Genomic DNA, 22,684 nt, shown 5'->3' with positions numbered 1-22,684 from the left:
CTATGTGCTGGTGTCTAATAAATATCAGTTGATTTTGAGGTTCAGAAAGGCTACTTTAATAAGGCAACATCCCTATCTTATGAACTTTATGGTTATTACTTTCTGTGACCTTACTGCTTCTAGTGATCATGTTTGATGTACTCTGTTTTCTCAGCTATTTGCAAAAATGGATTTAGCAGATATTAATTTCTGCCTTACTCTGGAGTTATTGTTAACAAAATGGCAAGACCAGAGAACTAACATTAGGATCCTCAATATAAGCAGAATATCACAAATGTTCAACACTGTCTTTACTGGGGGAGCCATGTCAGGTTGCATGAATTCAGGTTCCCAAAACAAGTTCTTTTTTTCCTAGTTGATTCAACAAACTACATTCCAAAGGAGAACAGAGTGGTTACTTCAGGAATCTTTCACATACTACATGAAGCATCATTGACATCAACTCATGAGTGACCTTGGACAAGTGACTTAATTTTTGTGTCAGTTTTTATATGTTTCTTTTTCCCCTAATGGCATAATCTGGTTTTCCTATCACCTATAATTTGCCAAATCTGCCTTGTTCAGTATCTTTTCATTTGGAGGAGTAATCTGCTATGTTGCAAGGAATTATGTATTTTCACGTTCTGCAGTTGTGGGTTCTGTTAATATAAAAGCAGACTGAGCAGGAATGACACTCATTCCTGCCTACCATATAATTTTCAGATTGATGTTAGAAGTTCATTGAGTGTTTTGGAAATAGTGAAATGCTTTCTGAATACTTTAATTTTTTAAATTTCATTTTATTTTTTCATGGCATATTCAACAAATGTTGAGTGCCTATTGTATGTCAAGCTCTTTGCTAAATATCAGGACAGGAATAGACCATATTTGAGTAACTGAATGAAGACCTGGACTTAGTCTCAAAGAACTGGGTTCTAAGCTAGCTTCCTTCATAGCAGCTACGTGATCATGATGCTATTTCCTCATCTATAAACACAAATCACGTCTATAATACCTACCCCATAGGATTGTTGCAAAGTGCCATTGAAATGTTCATTTCATATATCAAGAAACACAAGGTAGAAAAAATATGGCTAGTAAACAGTTCCTGTAAAAAGGTTCTAGGGGACGGAGGATTCCTTTAGAGCTTGATATGCATCAGCAGTGACATGGAAGCAAAAACTCCCAAACCAAAGCTAGTCTGTAATTGAGAGTCTCATTGTTCAGAATGAGGATCAAAAGATCTTGAGATCATACTTCTGCTTTCCTCTGCACTGATTAGGTTTCATCTGGTATATTGTTTTCCCCATTTCTGGAAAGACATAAATAAACTGGAAAGGATCCACAAGAGAAAGGTATGAATAATGGAAGGAAAGAAGGTACTATACTAGACTCTATTGAAGCAGCTGGATTACTTTTGGTCTGGAGAAGAAAAGACTTAGGTGGTACAGGTTAGCAATTTTCATATTTTCAAAGACCTGTAAATGAGAACTGATTAGATGGAACTACTTCTTGTAGTTCCTCCTTTGCTCTTGAAGAGGACCAGTGACATCATGGAGGTAGTTTGACTTGCAAGTGAGTTGGATAGAACTAGTAGAGATGTATAGAAGGAGCACAGAGCAAGGAAAAGAGAACTAAGTTTCGAATGTAGGATGCCTGATTTCAAATCCAGGCTCGGCCTTTTACTGTCCACTACACTGGGCACATCATTTTATCTCTCTGGTCCTTGGTTTCCTTATCTGTAAAAAATAGGTTTGGACTAAATGATCTCTTAAGGCCTCTTCCAGCTCTAGGTCTATGAACCTCTGTCAGTGTCAGCTACCCATATGTAATATGCTGTTGAACTGCATTTAAGTAGAGTTATCTTTAATTTTAAGTGACTTTGATTCTACGTATTTTCCCCAGATGGCACACATTTTCTTTTGAAACCATTCGAACTCTAAATTTGTCTCTTTTTATAGTGGCATAGCTTGATTTTAAATTTCAAGATTTTAAGCCTAACATTCAGGGCCTTCTGACATCTTTTTTACCCTTAATAATATCTATTAGTCTCTTAAATCATTCATACAAACTCCTTTAGAAAAATATCTTTCCCCACCATAAAATCTGTGTAGTCTTATTTTGTCCTTGTTGATAGCTGCCATGCTTTGTGACTGTCAAGACTAGGTTCCTTCATGGTTTTTCTCCTAGCTAGATTAAATTATTTGGTGTCATTTCTTTTCCCCTGTTATTCCAAAGTACGGCCTAAAATCGTGTTCTCAGTAAATACTTCACCAAATCTTTTGTAAAAATAAATGTTGGTATGTAATACTGATTTAGCAGAAATTCATGGTTATATTTATAACCTTATATACCTTGAAGTTGCTAGTTAAAATTAAGATCTGCTTTTTTAAAAAAATCATCTATAATTATATAGCTCATATGAATGAATTTTTTGGTGCTTTTGTTTTAGTTTCTAGTAAAGACTTGTTTATGTCACATGAACCCGTATCACAATTGGCCTGTTAGCTGAGACTTTTAAGGGTGCCAAATACTGACAGAGTAGCAAGACTGAATTAACCTTGGAGATAGAGTTACAAAGTCAGGGCACAGGAAACTTGACCTAACTTAGGGTAGCTTTAATTGTAATCACCAAACTCTTGTAGCTTAGGTCACCTGCTATGTGTTCCATAGACATTGAAGCAATGTGGAAAATCAAGAAACCAACTGGAAATTATCTGAATAACAATATATTACACTAACTAATGAAGTAAAAGCAGTTGGATTTTTTTTTAAGTACCAAAGCTAGTTCAGAGAAAGCAAATAAGCTTTTGGTGTGACCTGTAACCTTCAGTAAATATCTGTGTTTGTTTCCAGTAATATTCAGGTTTTTGTTTTTAAGAATAATTAAGATTATGATACATTAAGTAGCTAAGGGATTTCTTTTGGAGAAGGGAGGAATAGATGTTTTGAAGCCACTGAGTCTATGTAAGGTCTTAGGATACCTCAAAATCTGGCACTTGAGGTCATCTGCTTGTGCAGAAGCCTGAATGTTACTTCCAGTTCCCTCCTTGTTTAGAAATGGGCAGTGCTGCTGTGACAGATACTACTTTGCAAAAGAACGGAGGAAGCTCCAAATTCTGGTCTTAAGTTCCTGGAAATAGTCAGGTGAGGAGTATCCCTTTGTGACACAGTGCTCTGCACATAGTTGGGCCTTAATGAATGTTTGACTTGAATTATTGATACATGAAAATGCTGAATTCTGTTTTCTTAACAATTGAAAACAGATATATTCCGTGTTGTCTTATTAAAATAAAGACCTAATGAATAAAAATTTAGGGTCTCACTTCTATTTGCTTTATGATTTTAAGCAAATTACTTTTATTTCATTGATTAGGTTTAGGTGACTCAAGGAACAATTCAGACTCCTGCTCCATATTGCACAAGTATATAATTTATATACTGACATAATCTAGACAGGCCTGCACACCCTGTGGCCCTTGGGCTGCTTGTGGCATGCTGAAGGATTTCCTCAACAAGCAAAGGACGTTTTTCTCTACATTTTTCACCATCTGCCTGAAATTCTTTGGAGTGTGCACGTGGCTCGAGGGCTATAAGTGGTCCACTAACCACAGATTATGCAGCCCTGATCTAGAACACTGATTCACAGAATGTGGCTCAGGGACCTCTGGGGGCCTCCAAAACTTTTTATGGGGGGGAGGGGTCTGAAAGGTCAAAAATATTTTCATAATAATACTAAACCTTTTTAATTTCTAATACAGCAGAAATCAATACATGCAAACCATATTAAAAAAGGCTTGGAGTGATTGGATCCTCAGTAATTTTAAAGACTGTAAAGGGGTCCAAAAATTTTGAGAAGTGCTGAAACTGCAGCAGAGATGTCACTCAGCAGTACTCTACAAGTATAACCAGAACCAAATTAAAATGTACTTGGGTAATATTTAATGAAATAAAAATGCAGTAGAACATAGATAATGTTAATATGTATTTTTCTAATTCCGAATGCTACTGGCAGAAATCTCTACTTTTGTTTTAGTAACCCTGATTGAGTTTAGTGGTCCATTTCTATTTGAGTTTTGACAACAGCTGGCCTAAAGTGTGGAATGTCAGTAAATGTTGCTTTAGTAACTCTAAGCAATCTTAATGGTCACAAGGACTATACTTCTTTCCTCATACCCTTGTCTGCGATCCTACCAGATAATTCAAATTCAAGCTTAGTAGTGATTGTGTCTGTTGAACCTGGAGTGGTGATTAACAGTCTGGTAGCCTGTGCCCTTAACTCTTTTTCAGTCTGATTTGCTCAAATTTATTCACAGTCTGGGTCTGTCTCTCTGTCACAGTTTGTCTTTCTCTTTTAGCCTACTCACTCTTCTGTCCCTCCCCAACCCTTCCTTCTCCCCTTCCCTGTCTTAATGTTGCTAAAATAAAGAAAAGTTCACTTACATATTAAAACTCATGTGGTTCTATTTCTGTTTATAACCACTCTTAAACTAATTGTAAACTAGGGAAAGTCTGTATTCAGCCTGATATAAGTGTAGTTTCTGGTATTACATTTTTTTCCAGCAAGTAAATGTTCACAAATATGAGGAGAATACTAAGAAATCATATAACACTTTCCCAGTCTTTAATCTTACATTTAAGAGAGACAAGACTACTTGGTTAAATAATTAGAGAAATAATTTTAAAATACTAAATTGTGTAGTGCAAGTGGTACTGTAGAAATTCAGAGAAGGGAAAAATCAGTGTGTTACTATCCAAGTTAATGGACAATCTACTGAGGAAGTGAGAATTGAGCTGGATATCAAAGGTTCCCATATAGGGGAATAAGAAAGTCATTTCAGGCATCATTTTATGATTTTCTTTTAAATAATTCTTTAGTCAGAAAGTATTTTACATTTCAAAAGATGTGTGAGGCACGGCATGTTTTGTTGGTTTTCATCATATTTTTTGCACCAAAATTTTTAGAGGGGAACACAACTTCATATTTATAATGAAACATTTCTTTTAAAAAGCAGTTTTTAAAAATTATCTTCTCAGACTTTTCAATATCTTAAAAAAACAAACCTGCGATATAACTGTACTTTAAATTAAAATTCCTAGAATATTCAACATTTTTTATTGTCTTATGGCCAAGTTCAGGTTTCTTCATATAATGATGAGCCTTTGATGAAAGTACCTATTAAGTGCCTTGTATATAACAAGCTTCCAAATATATATGTTGAATGAAGAAATGTTAACTTCTTGCTGATATTAGAATATAAGGTCGAGCATGTAATTCCATTATTAAGCACTTGCTATGTGCCTGATAGTGTAATAGGAACTGGGGTTACAAAGACAAAAATGACAGTCATTGCCCTTAAGGAATTTACATTGGATCAGTAGGAAAAACATATATATGTAGTTATATACAAAATATGTTGCTATATAAATGCTGAGAGAGAGAGATACCTATTTTGTGTCATGGACCCCTGTGGCAGGCTTGTGAAGCCTGCAGACTCCTTCTCAGAGTAATCCATTTAGATGCATAAAATAGTCCAGGACCAGGAAAGAACAGTCCTATTGTGTTGCCTGAAAAAAAGGTCCAGTGGGACTGGCTTTGTTAGATCAATGTCTTAGTGTCTTCTAGCATCGCAATCCTTTGAGGTAGAGGCAATGCTAATAAGTCCTAGAAATTTATCAGGATTGAGAAAGCCCCCTTTAGGTCTGATTCCTTCCTCAAATTGGCCATGAGAGTCCCTGACAGTAGTGGTTTTTTGTTTGTTTGTTTGCTTTTTAATGTTGTGGCTTCAAAGTAGATAGATAACTAAATGCAGCGTCTGGTTAGATGTCAGAGGATCATAGCATCTAGATCTAGATTAAATATGTAGAACACTTATGTTAGAGGTGAAAAAATATCTTTTAGAGATGATACCTTTATCAAATGTGATAATCAGGAAATATGATCACAGTGTTTTTTCATTAATACCAGGGTATCTACTTGTAGCACATCAAATATTCTTTTTGTGGTATAGACATAATACTGGACTTACAGTTCTACACAGGGGTCTTACCATTACCAAGAGAATATGACTTCTCTGATTCAGGACAAAGAATTCGAATACAGATGGTTTTTCCTGATTGCCCTTAAATTTTTGCTTTATAAATCATTACCATGGGGTTCTTCTAAATGGTAAACTCTTTGGATGTATGTGACTTAAAGAAAAATAGAAATCCAATTTATATACACTTTTTGAAGAATATGTTCATGAGGTAAATATGAATATGCTTACACAGAAATAGCAGTATTAATTTTTACTAGTAATATATTCAGAGGCTTCAATAATCTGTGATTTCATCCATGGGTGTCCTTTCTTTTTGAAGATAACAGTCACAGTTTCTTATGGTTTTTGTGGGCTGTTATAGCTAAGACAGTTAGCCACTGCTGTGGTGATCATCCTCTCCAAACTTTATTGCCTTTCTTACTAATCTTTACTTAAAATCTTTTCAGCTTTCTAGTGTCCCCAAACCTTGCAATCTGATGGCACCTTCAGGACCTCAGGGAGACCTGTAGACTCTGCTGAAGTATCTAGAGTGGTACTTTGGTGGAGGAAGCAAGTGATTTAAGTTGAAGAGGAAATTATACAAATAAAGTGATTAAAATGTCCATACCTTTGGACGCCAAAATTTCTACTTCTAGGCTTGTACTCCAAGGAGGTTATTGACTAAAAAGAGAGGCTCTTTATACACTACATTATTTATAGCAGCACTTTTTGTCATAGCCAAGAACAAAAAACAAAGTGGATTGTTGTCCAGGGTTGTTGTTTGACCTCCATTCTTGAAGAGAACCATGACATCAGGGAGGTGAAACCATCTACCTTCAAAGGAAAATGTCAAGAGTTGTTTACAAGGGTCTCTGCTTTTATATCTCCAAATTTTATATCAGTTGGGGAATGGCTAAACAAATAGCAGTCTAGGAAAATAATGGTATATTACTGTGCTATAACCGACAATGAATGTGATAATACTGAGAGCTTTGCAATGACTTAGAACCAATGAATAGAGAACTAAGCAGAGTCTGGAAGACAATATATGAGTACATAAATAGAAAAACTTCAAGGAGTCAAAACTAAATGTTGTAAATTACAAAGATTGAACTTGACCCGAAAGAAGAGATAAGAAGATACACCTTTGCACTCTTTTGTAGAGGTGGGGGTCCACAGATGTAGAACACCATATATAATGAGGTGGGGTTTTTTTGATGTGTTGGTTGGTTTTGCTGAATTTTTTTCCTTTTATTCCTGTTTTTTAAAATTCTTTGTTATAAGAGAGGAAGCAGAGGAATAGAGTGGAAAAGTAGACAGTGTAAAAAAGAATAAAAGATATCAATAAAATCTAATTTTAAAAATAGGAACTGCCACCATAACAATATCTTCACATACAACAGAAATTTTCCGTTCACAATTTAAAAGAATCCTGTAGTGACGTTTTGTAAACAAACAATTTAAGGACAATTAGGAAAATCATCTGTGTTCTGATTCTTTGTTCAGATCCAGGAAACTTATGGTTTCTTGTTAATGGCCAGACCTGTATCTATAACCTCACTTCCAGTATTATATCCACACTGTCTTGTATACACACCTTGAACCTCAGAGAAGTATTCCCAACTAGCAACAGTTGATAGCCTTAGGAATCTCCCCCCTCCTGAAATTTTATTCTTAAAAATTGCCAGTGATGCCCTAATTACAACATGCCATGTCCTTTTTCAGTCCTTGTTTTCTTCGACTTCTCGTGGCAATTGTCACTGTTGAGTAACATCCATCTTTGAAAAACTCCTCTTGGTTTCGGTGACATAGTATCTGTTCTTCCTTTCTCTGATTATTCCTTCTTTTTCTTTTCTGGCTCTTACTGTAGACATCACCCAAGTTTCAGCCTTGGCCTTCTGTTCCCTCTTTATTTTATCTTCATTGATTTCAGACACTGTCATACTTAACACGATCCTTTCTCTTAAATCCCTCAATGTATAGTATACTTCAAGTCCCTCACCTCAATGGAAAGGTCATTGCATTTGAGTTGTCACCTGCAGTCACCTTAAAATACTGTCTAAAACTGATTTCATCTTTGTGTTTCCTAAACTACTTTCATCTTCCTGAACTCATTATTCCATTAATGAATGCTACCACCATTCTCCCAGTTACTCCTCATTGAAACTGTGGCTTTCTCTTTGATTTTTATCTTTTACTTGTTACGATTGTGAAATCTTCATTGTCTTCCTCGTTGCCCACAGGCAGAAGTCCAGACTCCTTACTTAGTCAAATGTTAAGGCTCTCCACAAATCATAATCCTGACTATCTTTCTTCCCATGTAAACCTTCAGTTCTAGCCAGACTATTGTACTTATCATGCCCTGAACATTCCTCATGCTTTGGACTCCTGCCCATGCTTTTTCCTTTCCTAGAAATGCCTTCTCTGCCCATCTGAATCTTAATCAGTTTTGAAGCCCAGCTCACATTCTACTTTTGTGAAGCCTACATTGTTTCAATCAGAAGTGGTTATCTCTTTCTAATTATACTAATTTTGTTTATCACTAGTAATTTACTACGTGAATCTTTTCCCGTGCATGTACCCCCTCAACTAGACTTTAAATCTTAAGAACAGGGATCACTATTCTTACCCCTTTCCTTTGGTGTGTCTAGCATTACAGCTTGGATATTTTTGGTATTTAATAAACATCTCTTTAACTTATAAGATGGGACGCATAGGAAAAGGTGCTGCATTTTCGTAGCAGAAGAGTTGGCAGCCTTTCAGAGGTGACTGCAAAGTCTTTATTTATTCACTCTACAGTTTCAAGTTATGGTTAACAATAGCCCCTTTCCAAAATCCTTGTAGATTGAAAAACTTCCATTTCAGCCTAGGACCAATGATGTTGGAATGTAATTTCTTTATAGGTATGCTTTATTTTTCAGGAGAAGACACGTAGACTTGGATATAGGAGATAAGACCTCTGTGACACTTAGTTCCTACTATTGTAGAGGAAGAATTTGGACCTTTTAAGGGAACCTGTGTATGTTGGGATGGAAAAAGATGGATGAAAAAGCTATGCAAAAGGAGCACTTGAATAAGGAAGCTGACCTCAGAGGCTCAAGGAAGGAAACTACATAGGAGGCTATCTGCCCTGAGATTCAGATTTATTGCTTCTACTCTCTCTTTTGAACTGTATCATAGCTTCCACAAATATCTCAATTTGTAACGATTATTTTTAAAACATTCACTGTGTGAAATGCATTGGTGCTAAGTGCTGAGGATAGAAAGATGAAAATATTGTCCCTATTCTAAAGAAATTGTAGCATGGGAAATAAGAAACAGATAAGTATAATACAAATTAAAATAGTATAAATAAGAGTGAAACAATGCTATGAGAGGGGAAAAGAAATCACTGTGGGAGAGTGGTAGATGAATTAGGGGAAGCTTCATAGAGAATGTGGTACCTGTATTGAACCCTGATGGAAAAGAAGAAAGTTCTTTAACCATCAAAGATAGGGATGGAAAGAATCTATTCTAGCCAAGCACTTCACAAAATCTGCCATTATACCATTAAGGACAGAATGAAGAGATGTGGACTGGATAATAGTAGAGTTAAAGTGGGTTCAGAACTAGTTGAATGACCAGCCCAAGGGGATGATTAATTTAATGTTTATTGAACTCCTTTGATAGAAAGTGCCAGTGTTCTCAATCTTTTTAATTAACTGGATGAAGATATAGATAGGATAAAATTAGGATAAAATTTGCAGATGACAGGAAACTTGAAGGGGTGGCTAATACATTGAACAGCAGAACTAAGATCCAACGGGCCAGGTCCGAGAAGATGAAATGTTTAAAGGGAGAAATGTAAAATTTTCTGCATGATTGTTTTTTGGACCCAAATGCAGGATGTGAGGATGTTGCTAGGCAACCATTCATAGGGAAAATAAATTTGGATTTTAATGGACTACAAGCTCAATATGAGTCATCAGTGTGACATAGCAGCTAAAATAGTAATGCCATCTTTGTCTTCATTAAGAGAGGTGAGGCATCATAATATCTAGAATGAGGGAAGTGATAGTTCCACTAGATCCTGCCCTGGTCAGCACCATATAGTATGCTGAAGCTCTAGTTACTGTATTTTAGAAAAGACTTTAATAAATGGGAGTGCATCCAGAGGAAGACAGCAAGGTTGGTGAGGGAACTGGAGACCATGTCACATATGGATCCACTGAAGGAATTGGAGATGCTTATCTCAAAGAAGAGGAGACCTCTAGGGAACATGGTGGATGTATTCCACTATGTGAAAGGCTGACATGTAGAAGAGTATTAGACTCATTTTACTTCATGCCAGTGGGTGCAGCTTGGACTGAGAGTTGGAACTTTGAGAAATGAGGTACAGAGCTAGAAAAAACTTCTCAGCTAGTAGGGTGATTCAAAAGTGAAAACTTAAATAGGAATTTGTTGGGAATTTTGTAAAGCAGATTCTGGTTGAAGAATACAATGACTTAAATGAAATTGTAGGTCATGTTTAAGTCTTGTGTTGAATCAAGAAAGGATACTTATGGTATGGTAGAGATCCCTACCACTACTCTGGTAGAGTAAGAAGACCAGATTTTGAGTTTAGCTTTCCAACCATAGGCTTGTAATGGGGCATGCTATTTCATCCTTCTGGGCTTCATTTTCTTTATCTATAAAATAGAAGGATTGAATTGGATTATTTCTAAGATTATTTTAATTTAAATAATCTACGATTCCAAATACAAGACATGATCCCTTGCCTCCAACTTAAGACATAAGAAAGTTAAACAACAGTTTAAAAAATTTTAGACTGTTAAAAGCAATAGACCTCTTTTGCTAACTTAATTTTTTTGTGTGCATTAGTAGGAAAAATCTTGCCTTTGTAGGAAGACAATATGAAAATAGTACCTTTTAAATCTCTGTAATGGTTCTGTCTATAATTGGTTTACTTATGATCTGGAGATGTCCAACAATTAAAGAAACAAGTCCCTTGAAAAAACTTTAGCCACTGAGCTGATTATTTGAAGTCCTTATTAGGTATGAAGTTCAGAATTGAAATTCCATTTTCATTGAAATATCAGAAAGAATTTGATTTATAATATTTGTAATCATGCTATCATTTGTCTCAGTAAATTTTTTTGTGATGATAAAATTTCCTTCATATATTCTACTTGAAATGTGGTTTTGGATCCAGGTTTTCCTTCCCACACTTCTAAATACATTTCTTAGTATATTTCCATTGAGATACAAGTACTTTTGTATGAGACTTTGCTTAAAAAAATAATTTGCTTTAAATATTTTGTCAACTTTTGAATTGATAAATAATAGTCATGTTTTCCCATATTTTTGTTTGTAGATGCCTCTTCAAATGAACAACAAGACCTTTTCTTTCAGAAGTTGGAGCAGTGTTGCATACTATTTGATTTCATGGACTCTGTTGCAGACTTGAAAAGCAAAGAAATTAAAAGGGCAACACTGAATGAACTGATTGAATATGTTTCAACAAATCGTGGTGTGCTTGTTGAATCAGCATATTCTAATATAGTGAAAATGGTAAGCTTCTAGATTTATGTTCCTTTAGATTTACCCTGATTAAAATTAGGTGTGACTGTATAACTGTCCAAAGTGATGAAATTGCCTTTTTTAAAAGCAAATATCTCAGAATTTATATATCCAAACAGTCACCTTGGAAACTGGCTACAGCTACAGAAGAAAACAGAAGGAAGACCAGAAAGAATCACAGACAAGTAGGACAAAGTTACATATTGAATTTATTTTAACAATTATTAAGAAAAGCAAGCTGTACATAATAGAGACATAGTTTAACATACAATCCTCTTTTTTCATCTACTATGTATATGGAAATACCTATTTTAATTTTAAAATTAATTTTAAATTTTAAAACTAAATTTTTAAAAAAGCAGTTGAAGATGAGTTAGTCAAAGTTAACTTCATTTGGTAAGCATGTTTTACTTCCATTTATTAAATAAAAGAAGAGACGCTCAATTCATAATTTACTTGTGAGAGATATGATTTCCTTTTTATCACTTGGAATTTAACTAAAACTTTGGCAGGGACCGTTTTGTTTATAGGTGCTTAGGCCAAAAGTTTAAAAAGAGACTTTCTGTCCTCAGTGTCCAATTCGGTAAGCGTTTATCAAGCTTACTATTTGTTTTCATATTCCATTCAAAGTGGCCTATTGGTTGTTCCTCCATTCCATTCCATCCCTGGGCCTTCTCTCATTCAGATGATCCTCCACATCTAGATTACCATCCTTCCTCACCTGTACTTCATGGAATCTCTGGGGGGGTTTTAAGTCACTGCTCAGCTGCCACCTTCTTTAAAACAGCTTTGCTGACCCTCTTTTTTGTTGGTGCTTTCTCTCTTGAAACTATTTTGTTTAACTTTTTCCATATTTTGTATGCACTCCATATAACCTATTGTATAGGTTATATTTCCCCCATCCCACTAGTAGAACTGCATATTTCTTGATCCCAGAGTCTGTTTTCTTGAGTCTCTGTCTAAAGAATCTTTGCATGTTTTTGAATATTTGTTGAAATGAGCTGAAGTTAAAAAGATTGAATAAGACTTGAAGTCTAGGACGTTGAAGAAAGGGACAAAAATAACAAATCAAAGTATATGTAACAGTTATAGTGGATGAAGATCTACTTGTCTTTTGGAGTTAAAAAAAAAAAAAAAAGAACCTGGGTTCAACCTTCCTTCCACATATCTGAGTGGAGTCAGCATGCATAGTTCAAGTCAGACCCCTGGCTGGCCAGCTCGGGATGCATCTGAGCTGAGTGTCCACAGGCAAGTGTTACTTAATCTCTTAGGGCTCCCAGGCAACTACATCTGTAGAACCAATTACATTGTGGGTCTGGCTGGAAAAAAGCTACTATGAGATCTCACTGAATACTTTAAAATTAGAAAGATCTAGTCCAGTTCTTCCATTTGACAATTGATGAAACTCAGGCCGAGACAAGGGAGGAAAGAAAATCATTACTGAAGTATAAAGCTTCAAATTAAACTTTGGATTTTGTGAAGAAACCATTTTACTGCTTTTACCAGAGGTAATAAAGTTAACATATCCAGATTTAAGTGATGCCTATTTGTTTTATGAAACTGTGATTACAAATGCAAATGTAATCTTTAGATTCTAAGCCTACACATAGGGAGTTTGCCAAGGTGGTCCAGTTCATTCCATATGAAGATCATTGAAGAAATTGAGGATGTTTAGCCTGGGGAAGAAAAGTACTTGAGGTAGAAAGAAGGAAAGGGAGAGGAAAAGGAAGGGGGGTGGTGAGGAGAGGGGGAGAGAGAGAAGAATATATAGAGTAAGTATTCGAGTATTTGAAGGTGGTTGACTTCCCATGGCTGTCTGTTGGGAAAGGAATTCCCTTTTTTGTAGTTGGCCTCTGGGGACAATATTAGCATATAGAGAAGAACTTCTGACCTGTTGGGTATGTGTGGAGGGGAATTCTTGTTTAGCTCTTTGTTGGATTATGTAACTTCTAAGGCCTCTTGCAACTCTAAGACTGTGCTTCTCTGAAGTTGTTTATTCTAAATAGTATTAATCGGTAGCTGACAGGAACTAAATCAAACCAAGAAATCTATTTGAAAACCTGCAACTTAAAATGTCAAACTCACAAATTGGGTCACTGCCTGCTTTATTAAATGAGTAAAAACAACAAAATGAGATTTTACTTCTGTTGTTATTGAGTATCTTATTTAGTAGTGACTGTTAATTACCAGTGAAATAGATGTGCTTATTAATCCTACATTCAAATCAACAAAAATATTACCCAAATATGGCCGATGGGAGGTATCTGGACCCCCAAAAGGAAAGGCCCTTGAACTTTCCCACAAATTTCAGGAACTGATCCCTGGCATTTGCTTGGGGCATCTGGCCCGCCCCAGTCCACCTGAATTATTTAATTAGTTTACTTGACATTAGTTAATCCCACCCAGGCCCCTTTCTCTATTATCCAGGCTACTTGCCACTGCTTAATCCTTTTCAAATCTTCCCACAGTCTTTCTGTATAAAAGTGTAGATCTTGCCCCCATTAAATTGCTCACATTCTTAAAATCTGTCCCACTTCTATTGATCTTACACTAAACTTGCTACATGGGTTGAAAGATGGCTTGAGTGTTTGAATTCTTTGGAGGAAGACCCCTGTCCTGTACCCTTGAATTTCAGGGTGCTAGGAACCCATAGACTGGAACACAGCAAGTAAATATAAATAAATTAAAATCTAGACTATTCTTAAAGGGTAGTGCTTCTTCTACCTTCTGATTTAATTCAGACTTCTCTATGTTTTTGGCAAAGGCACTATGATGTAATGAATCTTCTTTGAGACAAATGATATGAAATACATGGCTGGATGTTAAATTAAGCACCCATTAAATGCCTCTTTTGTAAAAGATCTCTATCCCCAGCCTAGTAGGGAACAAAGCAAGATGGTAGGAAACAAGCACGAAGTAGTCTACAAAATCAATATAAATGCATCTGGAAAGTATGAGTCAGGTGTGAGAACTAAGGAGGGAAAGAACCTTGGCTTGAGATTTCTGTGCCTGAGATAAAGGAGCTAGAAAGATAGGATAGATAAAATTTGTGCCAATCACCGTGCTTAGGACCGGGAACACAAAAACACCAAAACAAAATCATTTCTTCGCTCCAGGGTCATTATCTATCCTAGTCTACTCTAGGGTCCAGTAATTGGGTGTGAGGAAGAGCAAGGCATCTGGCTGGTCTTTAGATGGGGCAGAGGGAAAGAAATGAGCAGCCTGGCTGGGATTTTTGATGGTGTGGGTGGATAGAAACAATAGTATGAGCCTTCAAATCAATTTGAGAACTTTGAAGAGAATATGGAATCCCCATACACCAGCTCACCTGGGCAGCCACTCCTGAGGAAGGGAAAGGCCAGTTAGAGAGGAGTTTATCTGAAATGCTGGGAGTAGGAGGTGGGGTGGATAGGGTGAGTAAGAAAGTCAATTCTTTCCTATTTAACCTTGCCAACTAGATACTAACCTGTATTGTTTAGGTATTACTGTCAATGACTTAAGGCAAAGTCTTCTCCTGTTTTTCCATCCTAGTTAATCTGTGACCAAGGAAGGTTTCATGAAAGAGGTGGCATCAGAAATGGATCTTGAAAGATGGGTACAATTTCAACAGTTGGAGATGAGAGATAGAATAGAATGCTTTGGACTTAGGGGATGGTATGCTCAAAGGCATAAAAAGCAAGACTTCAGGAAGTTTTGGTGCATGGTGAATTTTAGTACAGTTTGGCTTGAGGGGCAACAATAGGAAAGAGTTGGATAGGTAAAGTGCCACAGATTTTGGAGGTCCACACACACACAGAGGTTGGATAGAGAGATTTAAACACAGGAGGATCCTTAAAGGCTAATACAGGTTTTTATCTCCCACTTGGATGACTGAAATTGTCTAAGTGGTCTTCTAGCCTCTAACCTCTTCTTTCTAGTGCATTCATCTCTTTGCCATTTTAATCTTTGTGTGTGTGTGTGTGTGTGTGTGTGTGTGTGTGTGTGTGTGTGTATGTGTGTATCTGCGTATCTGCGTGTATCTGCCTTTTGGTGGTCATGGGGTACTTTTGTGTCATCAGAATACTCATTGACCATCTAAAAATTGATAGATGTTTTTATTGTAAGAAAGAACACTATTTCAGTATGAAGTGTGCTCTATAAAAAGAGGTTATTAATGTCCTAAATTCCTGTCAGTGTCTATCATAAGGAATTCATTCTAAAGCTTAGTCTAATGCAGGGGTTCCTAATACATTCTTTTTTTGTCAAGGATCCCTTTGGAAGTCTAGTAAATTCTGCAGGCCCCTTTTTAGAATAATGGTTTATTGACTACATTGATAATTGAAGGAAATGTTAAATTTTACTTAGAGGTTAATGAAAATCAGGATGAAATCTTATCTCATCCAAATGGATAGACTGCCCTTAGACCTCTTTGGTCTCCATGGACCTCAAGTTAAGATCCCTTGATCTTCACTCCTGCCTTACAGCATGGTATCCCAGAACATGTTGGCTTTTGTTTTGGAGGACTTGGGTTTAATTTCAGACTCTGCTAATTACTGCCTGTGTGACTGTGGGCAAGTGACTTAATTTCTCTGAACCTCATTTCCTTACCTGCAGAATGAGATGGTGTGCAGTGCTTAGAACATTGGGCCTGGAGTCAAGAAGACCTGAGTTAAAATCCAGCCTCAGACTGTAAACTGTAAACCACTCCAAGTATCTTTGCCAAAAAAAAAACATCAAATGGGGTCACAAAGAGTCAGAAACAACTGAAATGAATGAAGAACAGCAACTTATTCTTATTTTTTTTTAAAAAGGGGGTTAGACTAGATAGATCTGGGAGGTGTTTTCTGCCTCTAAATCTTATCATCTGTAATATAGCCTTTGCTTACATTTATATTTGCTTTTCTTTAAGTCTCTAGTGAAGAAAATGAAAATTTCTCCCTCGTCTTTAGTGACTTAAAATATTTCTTGATTTGGAAATCTTTGTAGCTTTTAAGAAGACAGCTATATTCTCCATTAACAAAATTGTTGACTCTAGGGACAAAAGATATGTTGTTGTTGTTGCTGCTTTGTTGTTTTCAGTCGTGTCTGACTCTTCATGACCCCATTTGGGGTTTTCCTGGCAAAGATACTAGAGTGCTTTACAGTTTCCTTCTTCAGTTCATTTTATAGATAAGGAACTGAGACAAACAGGATTAAGAGACTTGTCCAGGGTCACAAAGCTAGTAAGCATCTGAGGTTAGATTTGAACTCATGAAGATGAGTCTTCCTGATTCCAGGCCCATTGCTCTATTCCCTGTGCCACAGAAAACACTCTTCAAGTCCGATTGGCTAAGGTACCATGCCCTAGCCTAGTAAAATGTGATTCGGTGTCTTAGATCAAGTGAAACTTAGTTTCTGCTTCTGAAAAGTAATGAGTATTTAATTGAATTTCTGGGTAAGAATGGTTTTTCCCAACTCTGTCAAGACAAGTCAAGCAATCATTAAGTGCCTGTAAGTGTCACACACTGTGCCAAGTAATTACTAGCCTTACAAAAAATGGCAAAAGAGGCTCCTTCCTCAAGGAGCACCAAATGGAGGAGAGAGCATGTAAAGTATAAACAAAACATAGCAAGGATAAATGGAGGTAATCTCAAAGGGAAGGGGTATCAAGAGAGGCTTCTTGCAGGTCTTTAGCTAAGATCTGAAGGAAGCTAGAAAAGCCTAGAGACTGAAATGAGCAAGGAGAGAATTACAAGCATGAGAGGGAGACAGCCTGTGAAAATGCATGGAGTTTGAGAAATAGTGTATTGGGTTCTATGAACAAGGAACAACAGGGAGCCAGGTTTCATGGAGGGGAATAAGGTAGAAGACTGAAAAGATAAGAAGAAATCAGGTTATGAAGAATTTCAGAGTTAAGCAGGATTTTATATTTGAGCCTGAAGGGAGGTAATCAGTAACCTTGTTATTTGTATATGAATAATATAAGCAATGTAAAACCAACTGAGCTCTTAAATTGTAATGATGGTCTGCTTTGTGTCTGACTTGAAAAAATATTTGGTTATTACTTTATTTTGAGGTATGACATTAACGTTAATTTAATTTTAGATAAGAGCAGGTACATCCTCATGATATTATTTCAGAGAACCTGAATATCCAACAGTTTAATAATTATATGTGACATAATATCTTACTATTCTGAATGTTTTATAGTTTTAAAAAACTCCCAAGGTATCACATGCTAAAAACCAAATTTATAGTTCCTAAGGTTGACAAACCTTATGATGACAATTGATATCTTCTCTTTCCAAGTGTTTGCCACATTATTAGGTGTAAATAAGAGCCCTCTGTTCCTTTTCTAAAGGAGGTCCAGAGGGCTAGTGTGCCTAACCAACGACACTTGTCACTTTATTGAATGCTGCATCAGTGTAATAGGGACCTCTTGCTTTATTTATGATACAGCTGAAATTTTAGTGAAACTGGCATCCTTGGCCCTGTCCCTTTCAAGTGTTCAGTTTCTTTTGTCTGTATTTGGGAGTTATGACTATGTAGCTTTATCAGCCTACTTAAGCTAAACTGTAAGACTTGGGTTTTGTTTGTTTGTTTTTGGGGGTGGGGGGGGTGGAGGTGGTAATGTTTAGTATACTTGCTATTTCCAAATACTGTTTCACTAGAAGGCTTTGTGAATGTAGAAGTGAGATACAAAATAAATTTTCCTGAGGAACTGTTTACTATGTTTAATAAAGATTGAATTCAATTGAACAAATTAAGTACCTCCTATGTTATGTTAGGTGCAGGAGAGACAGAGGAAATGAGCCAGTCAATCCCCTCAAAGAAATAGGAATTAGACATCTACACAAATGAAGAATGATACTGTCCAGTGCAGAAAGAATTTGCCAAATATTTGAGAGGTAGGAGCATATTGAAGAATTATACCCATGTTTTAGCAAGCGCTTAATAAAATAAGCTTGTTGACTTTTCGGGTTCACATTATCTTTTGCAGGAAAAATAAAGAAGTAATAATTCAGGGAATAGGAGGGAAAACCAGCCCTCTTTGGGTCTGGGATCTGAGATCTGATGAAATCAAAGGGAGAGATTAGAAATAAGGAAAGAAAGCAACTTGTTTTGATTTTCAAGAGAAGGGTTTTTTTTTTCTTTAAATCTCATTTAGAGTTGTGGAGTTAACACTGAGTCATACTTTTTAAGATGTGCAAAACACCTAAGGAATATTACCTTACTTGGTCCTTACAATGACCCTGGGGGTAGGTGCTTTTATTGTCCCCATTCTGGGGATGGGAGATAGAATGACCAAAGTTAAGTGACTTGCCCAGGGGCAGATAGTTAAAAAGTATTTGAGGCTCAATTTGAACTTGATTCTTTCTGACTCCAATTTCAGGGCTCTATCCGCTGTACCACTAACTACCTCAATTTCTGAGTTATCAAAAAATAATCTTAAAAATAAGTGCCTTTTGATTGTCAGACTGTCCTTATCTAATAGAATTTAAGTCTATAAATGTGTTTTTGTTCATAGATCAGTGTCAATATCTTCAGGACTCTTCCTCCAAGTGATAATCCAGACTTTGATCCTGAAGAAGATGAGCCAACTCTTGAGGCATCATGGCCTCACATACAGGTGTGAAACAGAATTGTGTGTTGACTATTTATGGATCATTCAAAGTGAAGATAATTCTCTGCTCATGGTTGTATCTTTTGGATTCTGATTATTAAATCCATAGATAAATTTATTTTAAAATGTACCCACTTAACAGTCTCTTACTTTCTAAAGAAACAATTAAAATATTGAGAAGTCTATTCCTTAAAGTGTCCTTAACCACACCCCTCCCTCCTGCACCTCCCCTCCAGTACTGTTATTTTTTTCCCCTTGAGTAGGCTTGTGAGACATGAGGCAAATATTGAAACTGAAGGATTTTGATCTGCACAGAGTTCATTTTTTTTTCAAATATAGAGGGATCTTTGATGTGCAAAAAACATAAGTAACAAGCAGCTAGATTTCACAGTGGATAAAGTACTGGGAAGACTTGTATTCCTAAATTTAAATCTGGCCTCAGACACTTACTAACTGTGTGACTTGACCAGTCACTTGACCTTGTTTACCTCAGTTTCCTCATTTGTAAAATGGGCTGGAGAAGCAAAAGGCAAACCAATCTAGTTTCTTTGCCAAGAAAACCCCAAATGGGGTCACAAAGAGTCAGATGTGACTGAAACCACTGAACAACAAACATCCTTACGTATGTCAACTTTAGCAAAAGACTAAATTTAAAATTTTGACACTGCAATTTGATCACAAGAATGATACAGATAAGGTGATATACTGGCTTAAAGTATTAAGAGTCACAAAATCATATACACACTATAGAGGTTCTCTAGATTTTGTATTTTTACTTGTTCAATGTATCATCTTCCTGCTGGCACACAGCTTGGGAATGCCTAAAGTCTGACTATCTTAAGGACTAAGTATCTTCAGTAGGCCTGAAGTAGGAAGGATTGCCATTCTTTGTCTTAGTTGATGCCCCCTTGAGGTTCTATGGTACTTAAATAACTCCATTTTATCTTCTAGAATTGTTTGGTTCTCAATATTTGCAACAGATGCTTGTTAAATTTACATAGCTTTTAAGGTGACAGTAGGAAATTATTAGATTTGCTCAAAGCACAAATCAAACTGAAATTACAAATGTTTAGTTTATAAATTTTGTTTGCTTTTTACTTCGGACTGAAACTGAATTGTATAAACTGAAACTGAATTGTATAAACAAAATTTTTGAGGTAGCTGGGACTTGTTGCCTCTGAACTAAATTAAATTATTTTTTAAAATCTGTAAGTAGAATAGCAAGCAGAGTTTTGAGATGTCAAAAAAACAGATCACAAACCTGCAACTTAATTGTTAAATAAATTGCCATTTTAAGTTCTACTTGAAAAGCAAAAGCAAAGTATTATAGGCAGACTTCCATTCAGATTTCCATGATTCTGGACTCATGACCCTTCTACAGAATTGAGGCAAATTTTAAGAAAAAGATGTTTATTTAATTTTAATTTATTATTTTTAAAGTAGCACCTATTTGCATATAAACTGAATTTAATTTAATTCAGTAGCAATTTAATATGATTCTTTCTATTTAATCAAAACTTTTATATATAATTGGATCCTTGCTTGACAAATTTACCCCACCCCAAGAGTAATTTTTCCACATAGAGAGTAAAAACTAATCAGACTTCTTTACAAATATTCTGTATTTGAGACTTAACCAAATGATCCTGGCCTTTCCCAAAGTAAATTTGAATTAATAAAACTCTACAACATAAAACAAAGAAATTCACATAATGATTTAAATTAAGAACGTCTGACTGGGCGTCTGGAGACCTAGATTTTAGCTCTGCTGTTAACTAAGCAAGACAGCTAACCTCTCGGAGCCTTTGCTTCCTCTTCCTATCAAATGAGGTGACTGAACTATAGATGATCTCTTCAAAATCCTTTCCAACTCTAGGATTTTACTTTGTTTGTTTGGAAAAAGACCTCAGAATACAAATTTATTTCTTGGGAAAAAAAAAGAAGAAGCAATGAAATCTTGCAGTTGGAAAGGAACTTGGAGAAGGAAGAGGAGAGGAGGAGGATAATCTTTAACTAGTCCTATTTGTGCCTGAATAGGAATCCCATCTCCACTTGTTCTCTACAAGTGATCACCCAGCCTTTGCTTAAAGATCTTCCATGAGGGGCGAGTCTACACGGTGGCCCATTTCACTTTTGTGTTGTTGCTATTTATCTGTTTCAGTTGTATCTCCATTTTGGGGTTTTCTTAGCAAAGACACTGGAGTAGTTTGCCATTTCATTCTCCAGTTTCTTTTACAGATGAGGAAACTGAGGCAAACAGGGTGAAGTGACATACCCAAGGTCACACAGCTAGTAAGTAAGTGTCTGGTGCAGTATTTTGAACTCTGGTCTTTCTGACTCCAGGCCCAACACTCTAACCACTGTGCTACCCAGGTGCCTTAATTCACTTTTGGATAATTTTAGTAGTTAAGTTCTTTTGTTTTTCCAGATGTGAATCCTAAATATAATCTTTTGTAACTTCCACCCATTCTTCTGGTTTTGGCCTCTAGGGACAAACAGAATAAGTCTAATCTATCTTACACATGGCAGCTGCTCATCTGCTGAAGATAGTTATCATATCCACCTTGAGTCTTTTTTTATACTGAACAGCCCCAGGTGGCTCAACCCATCCCCACATGGTGTCAACTCAGGGCTCTTGCCCTTCCTCATTGCCTACTTTGCATGTGCCCTCAAGCTGGTCAATATCTTTCCCAAAACATGGCATCCAAACTGAGGACAGCACTCTAGACACAGTCTGACAGCTGAGTGTATCTCGTCTATGGGACTCACTTTTTCCTCCATAGACTAATATATTATCTTGGTAGACTGGACCTATTCCCCACCTCCTCTTAGTTGACTTCCTCCCCCTCGGGAAAGTCATCATGTGCATTTGGGAGGAAAAGTACACCTGAAAAGCTCTAACCAAAATAATAATAACTGTACTGCTTAAAAGTATTAAGTCCCTCTACATTCCCTAATCCTTGAGTTTCAATTTCTTACATTATCCTACTCAAATAATCAAATTCACTTAACTGCTGAAGTCATATTGTGCCTTAGGTAGAATTTTTTTTCAATTAAAATATATTTAAACTAACTAGCTTTCATTTTCATTTATCTGATATGTATCTTTTGGTGGTTTTTCTGTTGGGGTCATTTTAAATGTTCATGGAAAGGAGTGAGTAAAAATTCAGTACAATAAAATATTTGCTGGGCTTACTACATGTAAACCAACTTTGGGTTTAACTTTACACTATCCTTGGTCCTTGAAGTCCTCATCCCAGTGCTCTATTGCGATTCATCCCTTATTAGTTGCAGCCCTAGATGGCCTCCCCCCTACACACACACACACACACACACACACACACACACACACACACACACACACACATATAGACACACACCCACACATATAGACACACAGAGAGACATACATCACACACATATACACATACATACACACGCAGACATACACACACATACACACACATATACACACATATAGACACACAGAGAGACATATATCACACATATATACATACACATGTACACATGCAGACATACACGC

General features: G+C 36.3%; 1 protein-coding gene across 3 annotated transcripts in view; it reads left to right on the top strand.

Moving 5' to 3' along the window:
- PPP2R5A (protein phosphatase 2 regulatory subunit B'alpha) overlaps positions 1-22,684 on the top strand; it is an 81,694-nt gene that overhangs the window by 33,371 nt on the left and 25,639 nt on the right. For all 3 annotated transcript variants that reach the window (XM_072647883.1, XM_072647884.1, XM_072647885.1), the window contains exons 2-3: positions 11,353-11,549; positions 19,045-19,146. In XM_072647883.1, the coding sequence (XP_072503984.1) occupies positions 11,353-11,549; positions 19,045-19,146 (299 nt within the window). The remainder of the gene's footprint in view (positions 1-11,352; positions 11,550-19,044; positions 19,147-22,684) is intronic.

Source organism: Notamacropus eugenii, chromosome 2, assembly GCF_028372415.1.
Source record: "Notamacropus eugenii isolate mMacEug1 chromosome 2, mMacEug1.pri_v2, whole genome shotgun sequence".
In the NCBI taxonomy this organism is placed as follows: Eukaryota; Metazoa; Chordata; class Mammalia; order Diprotodontia; family Macropodidae; genus Notamacropus; species Notamacropus eugenii.
This window is presented reverse-complemented; position numbering and strand designations above follow the sequence as displayed.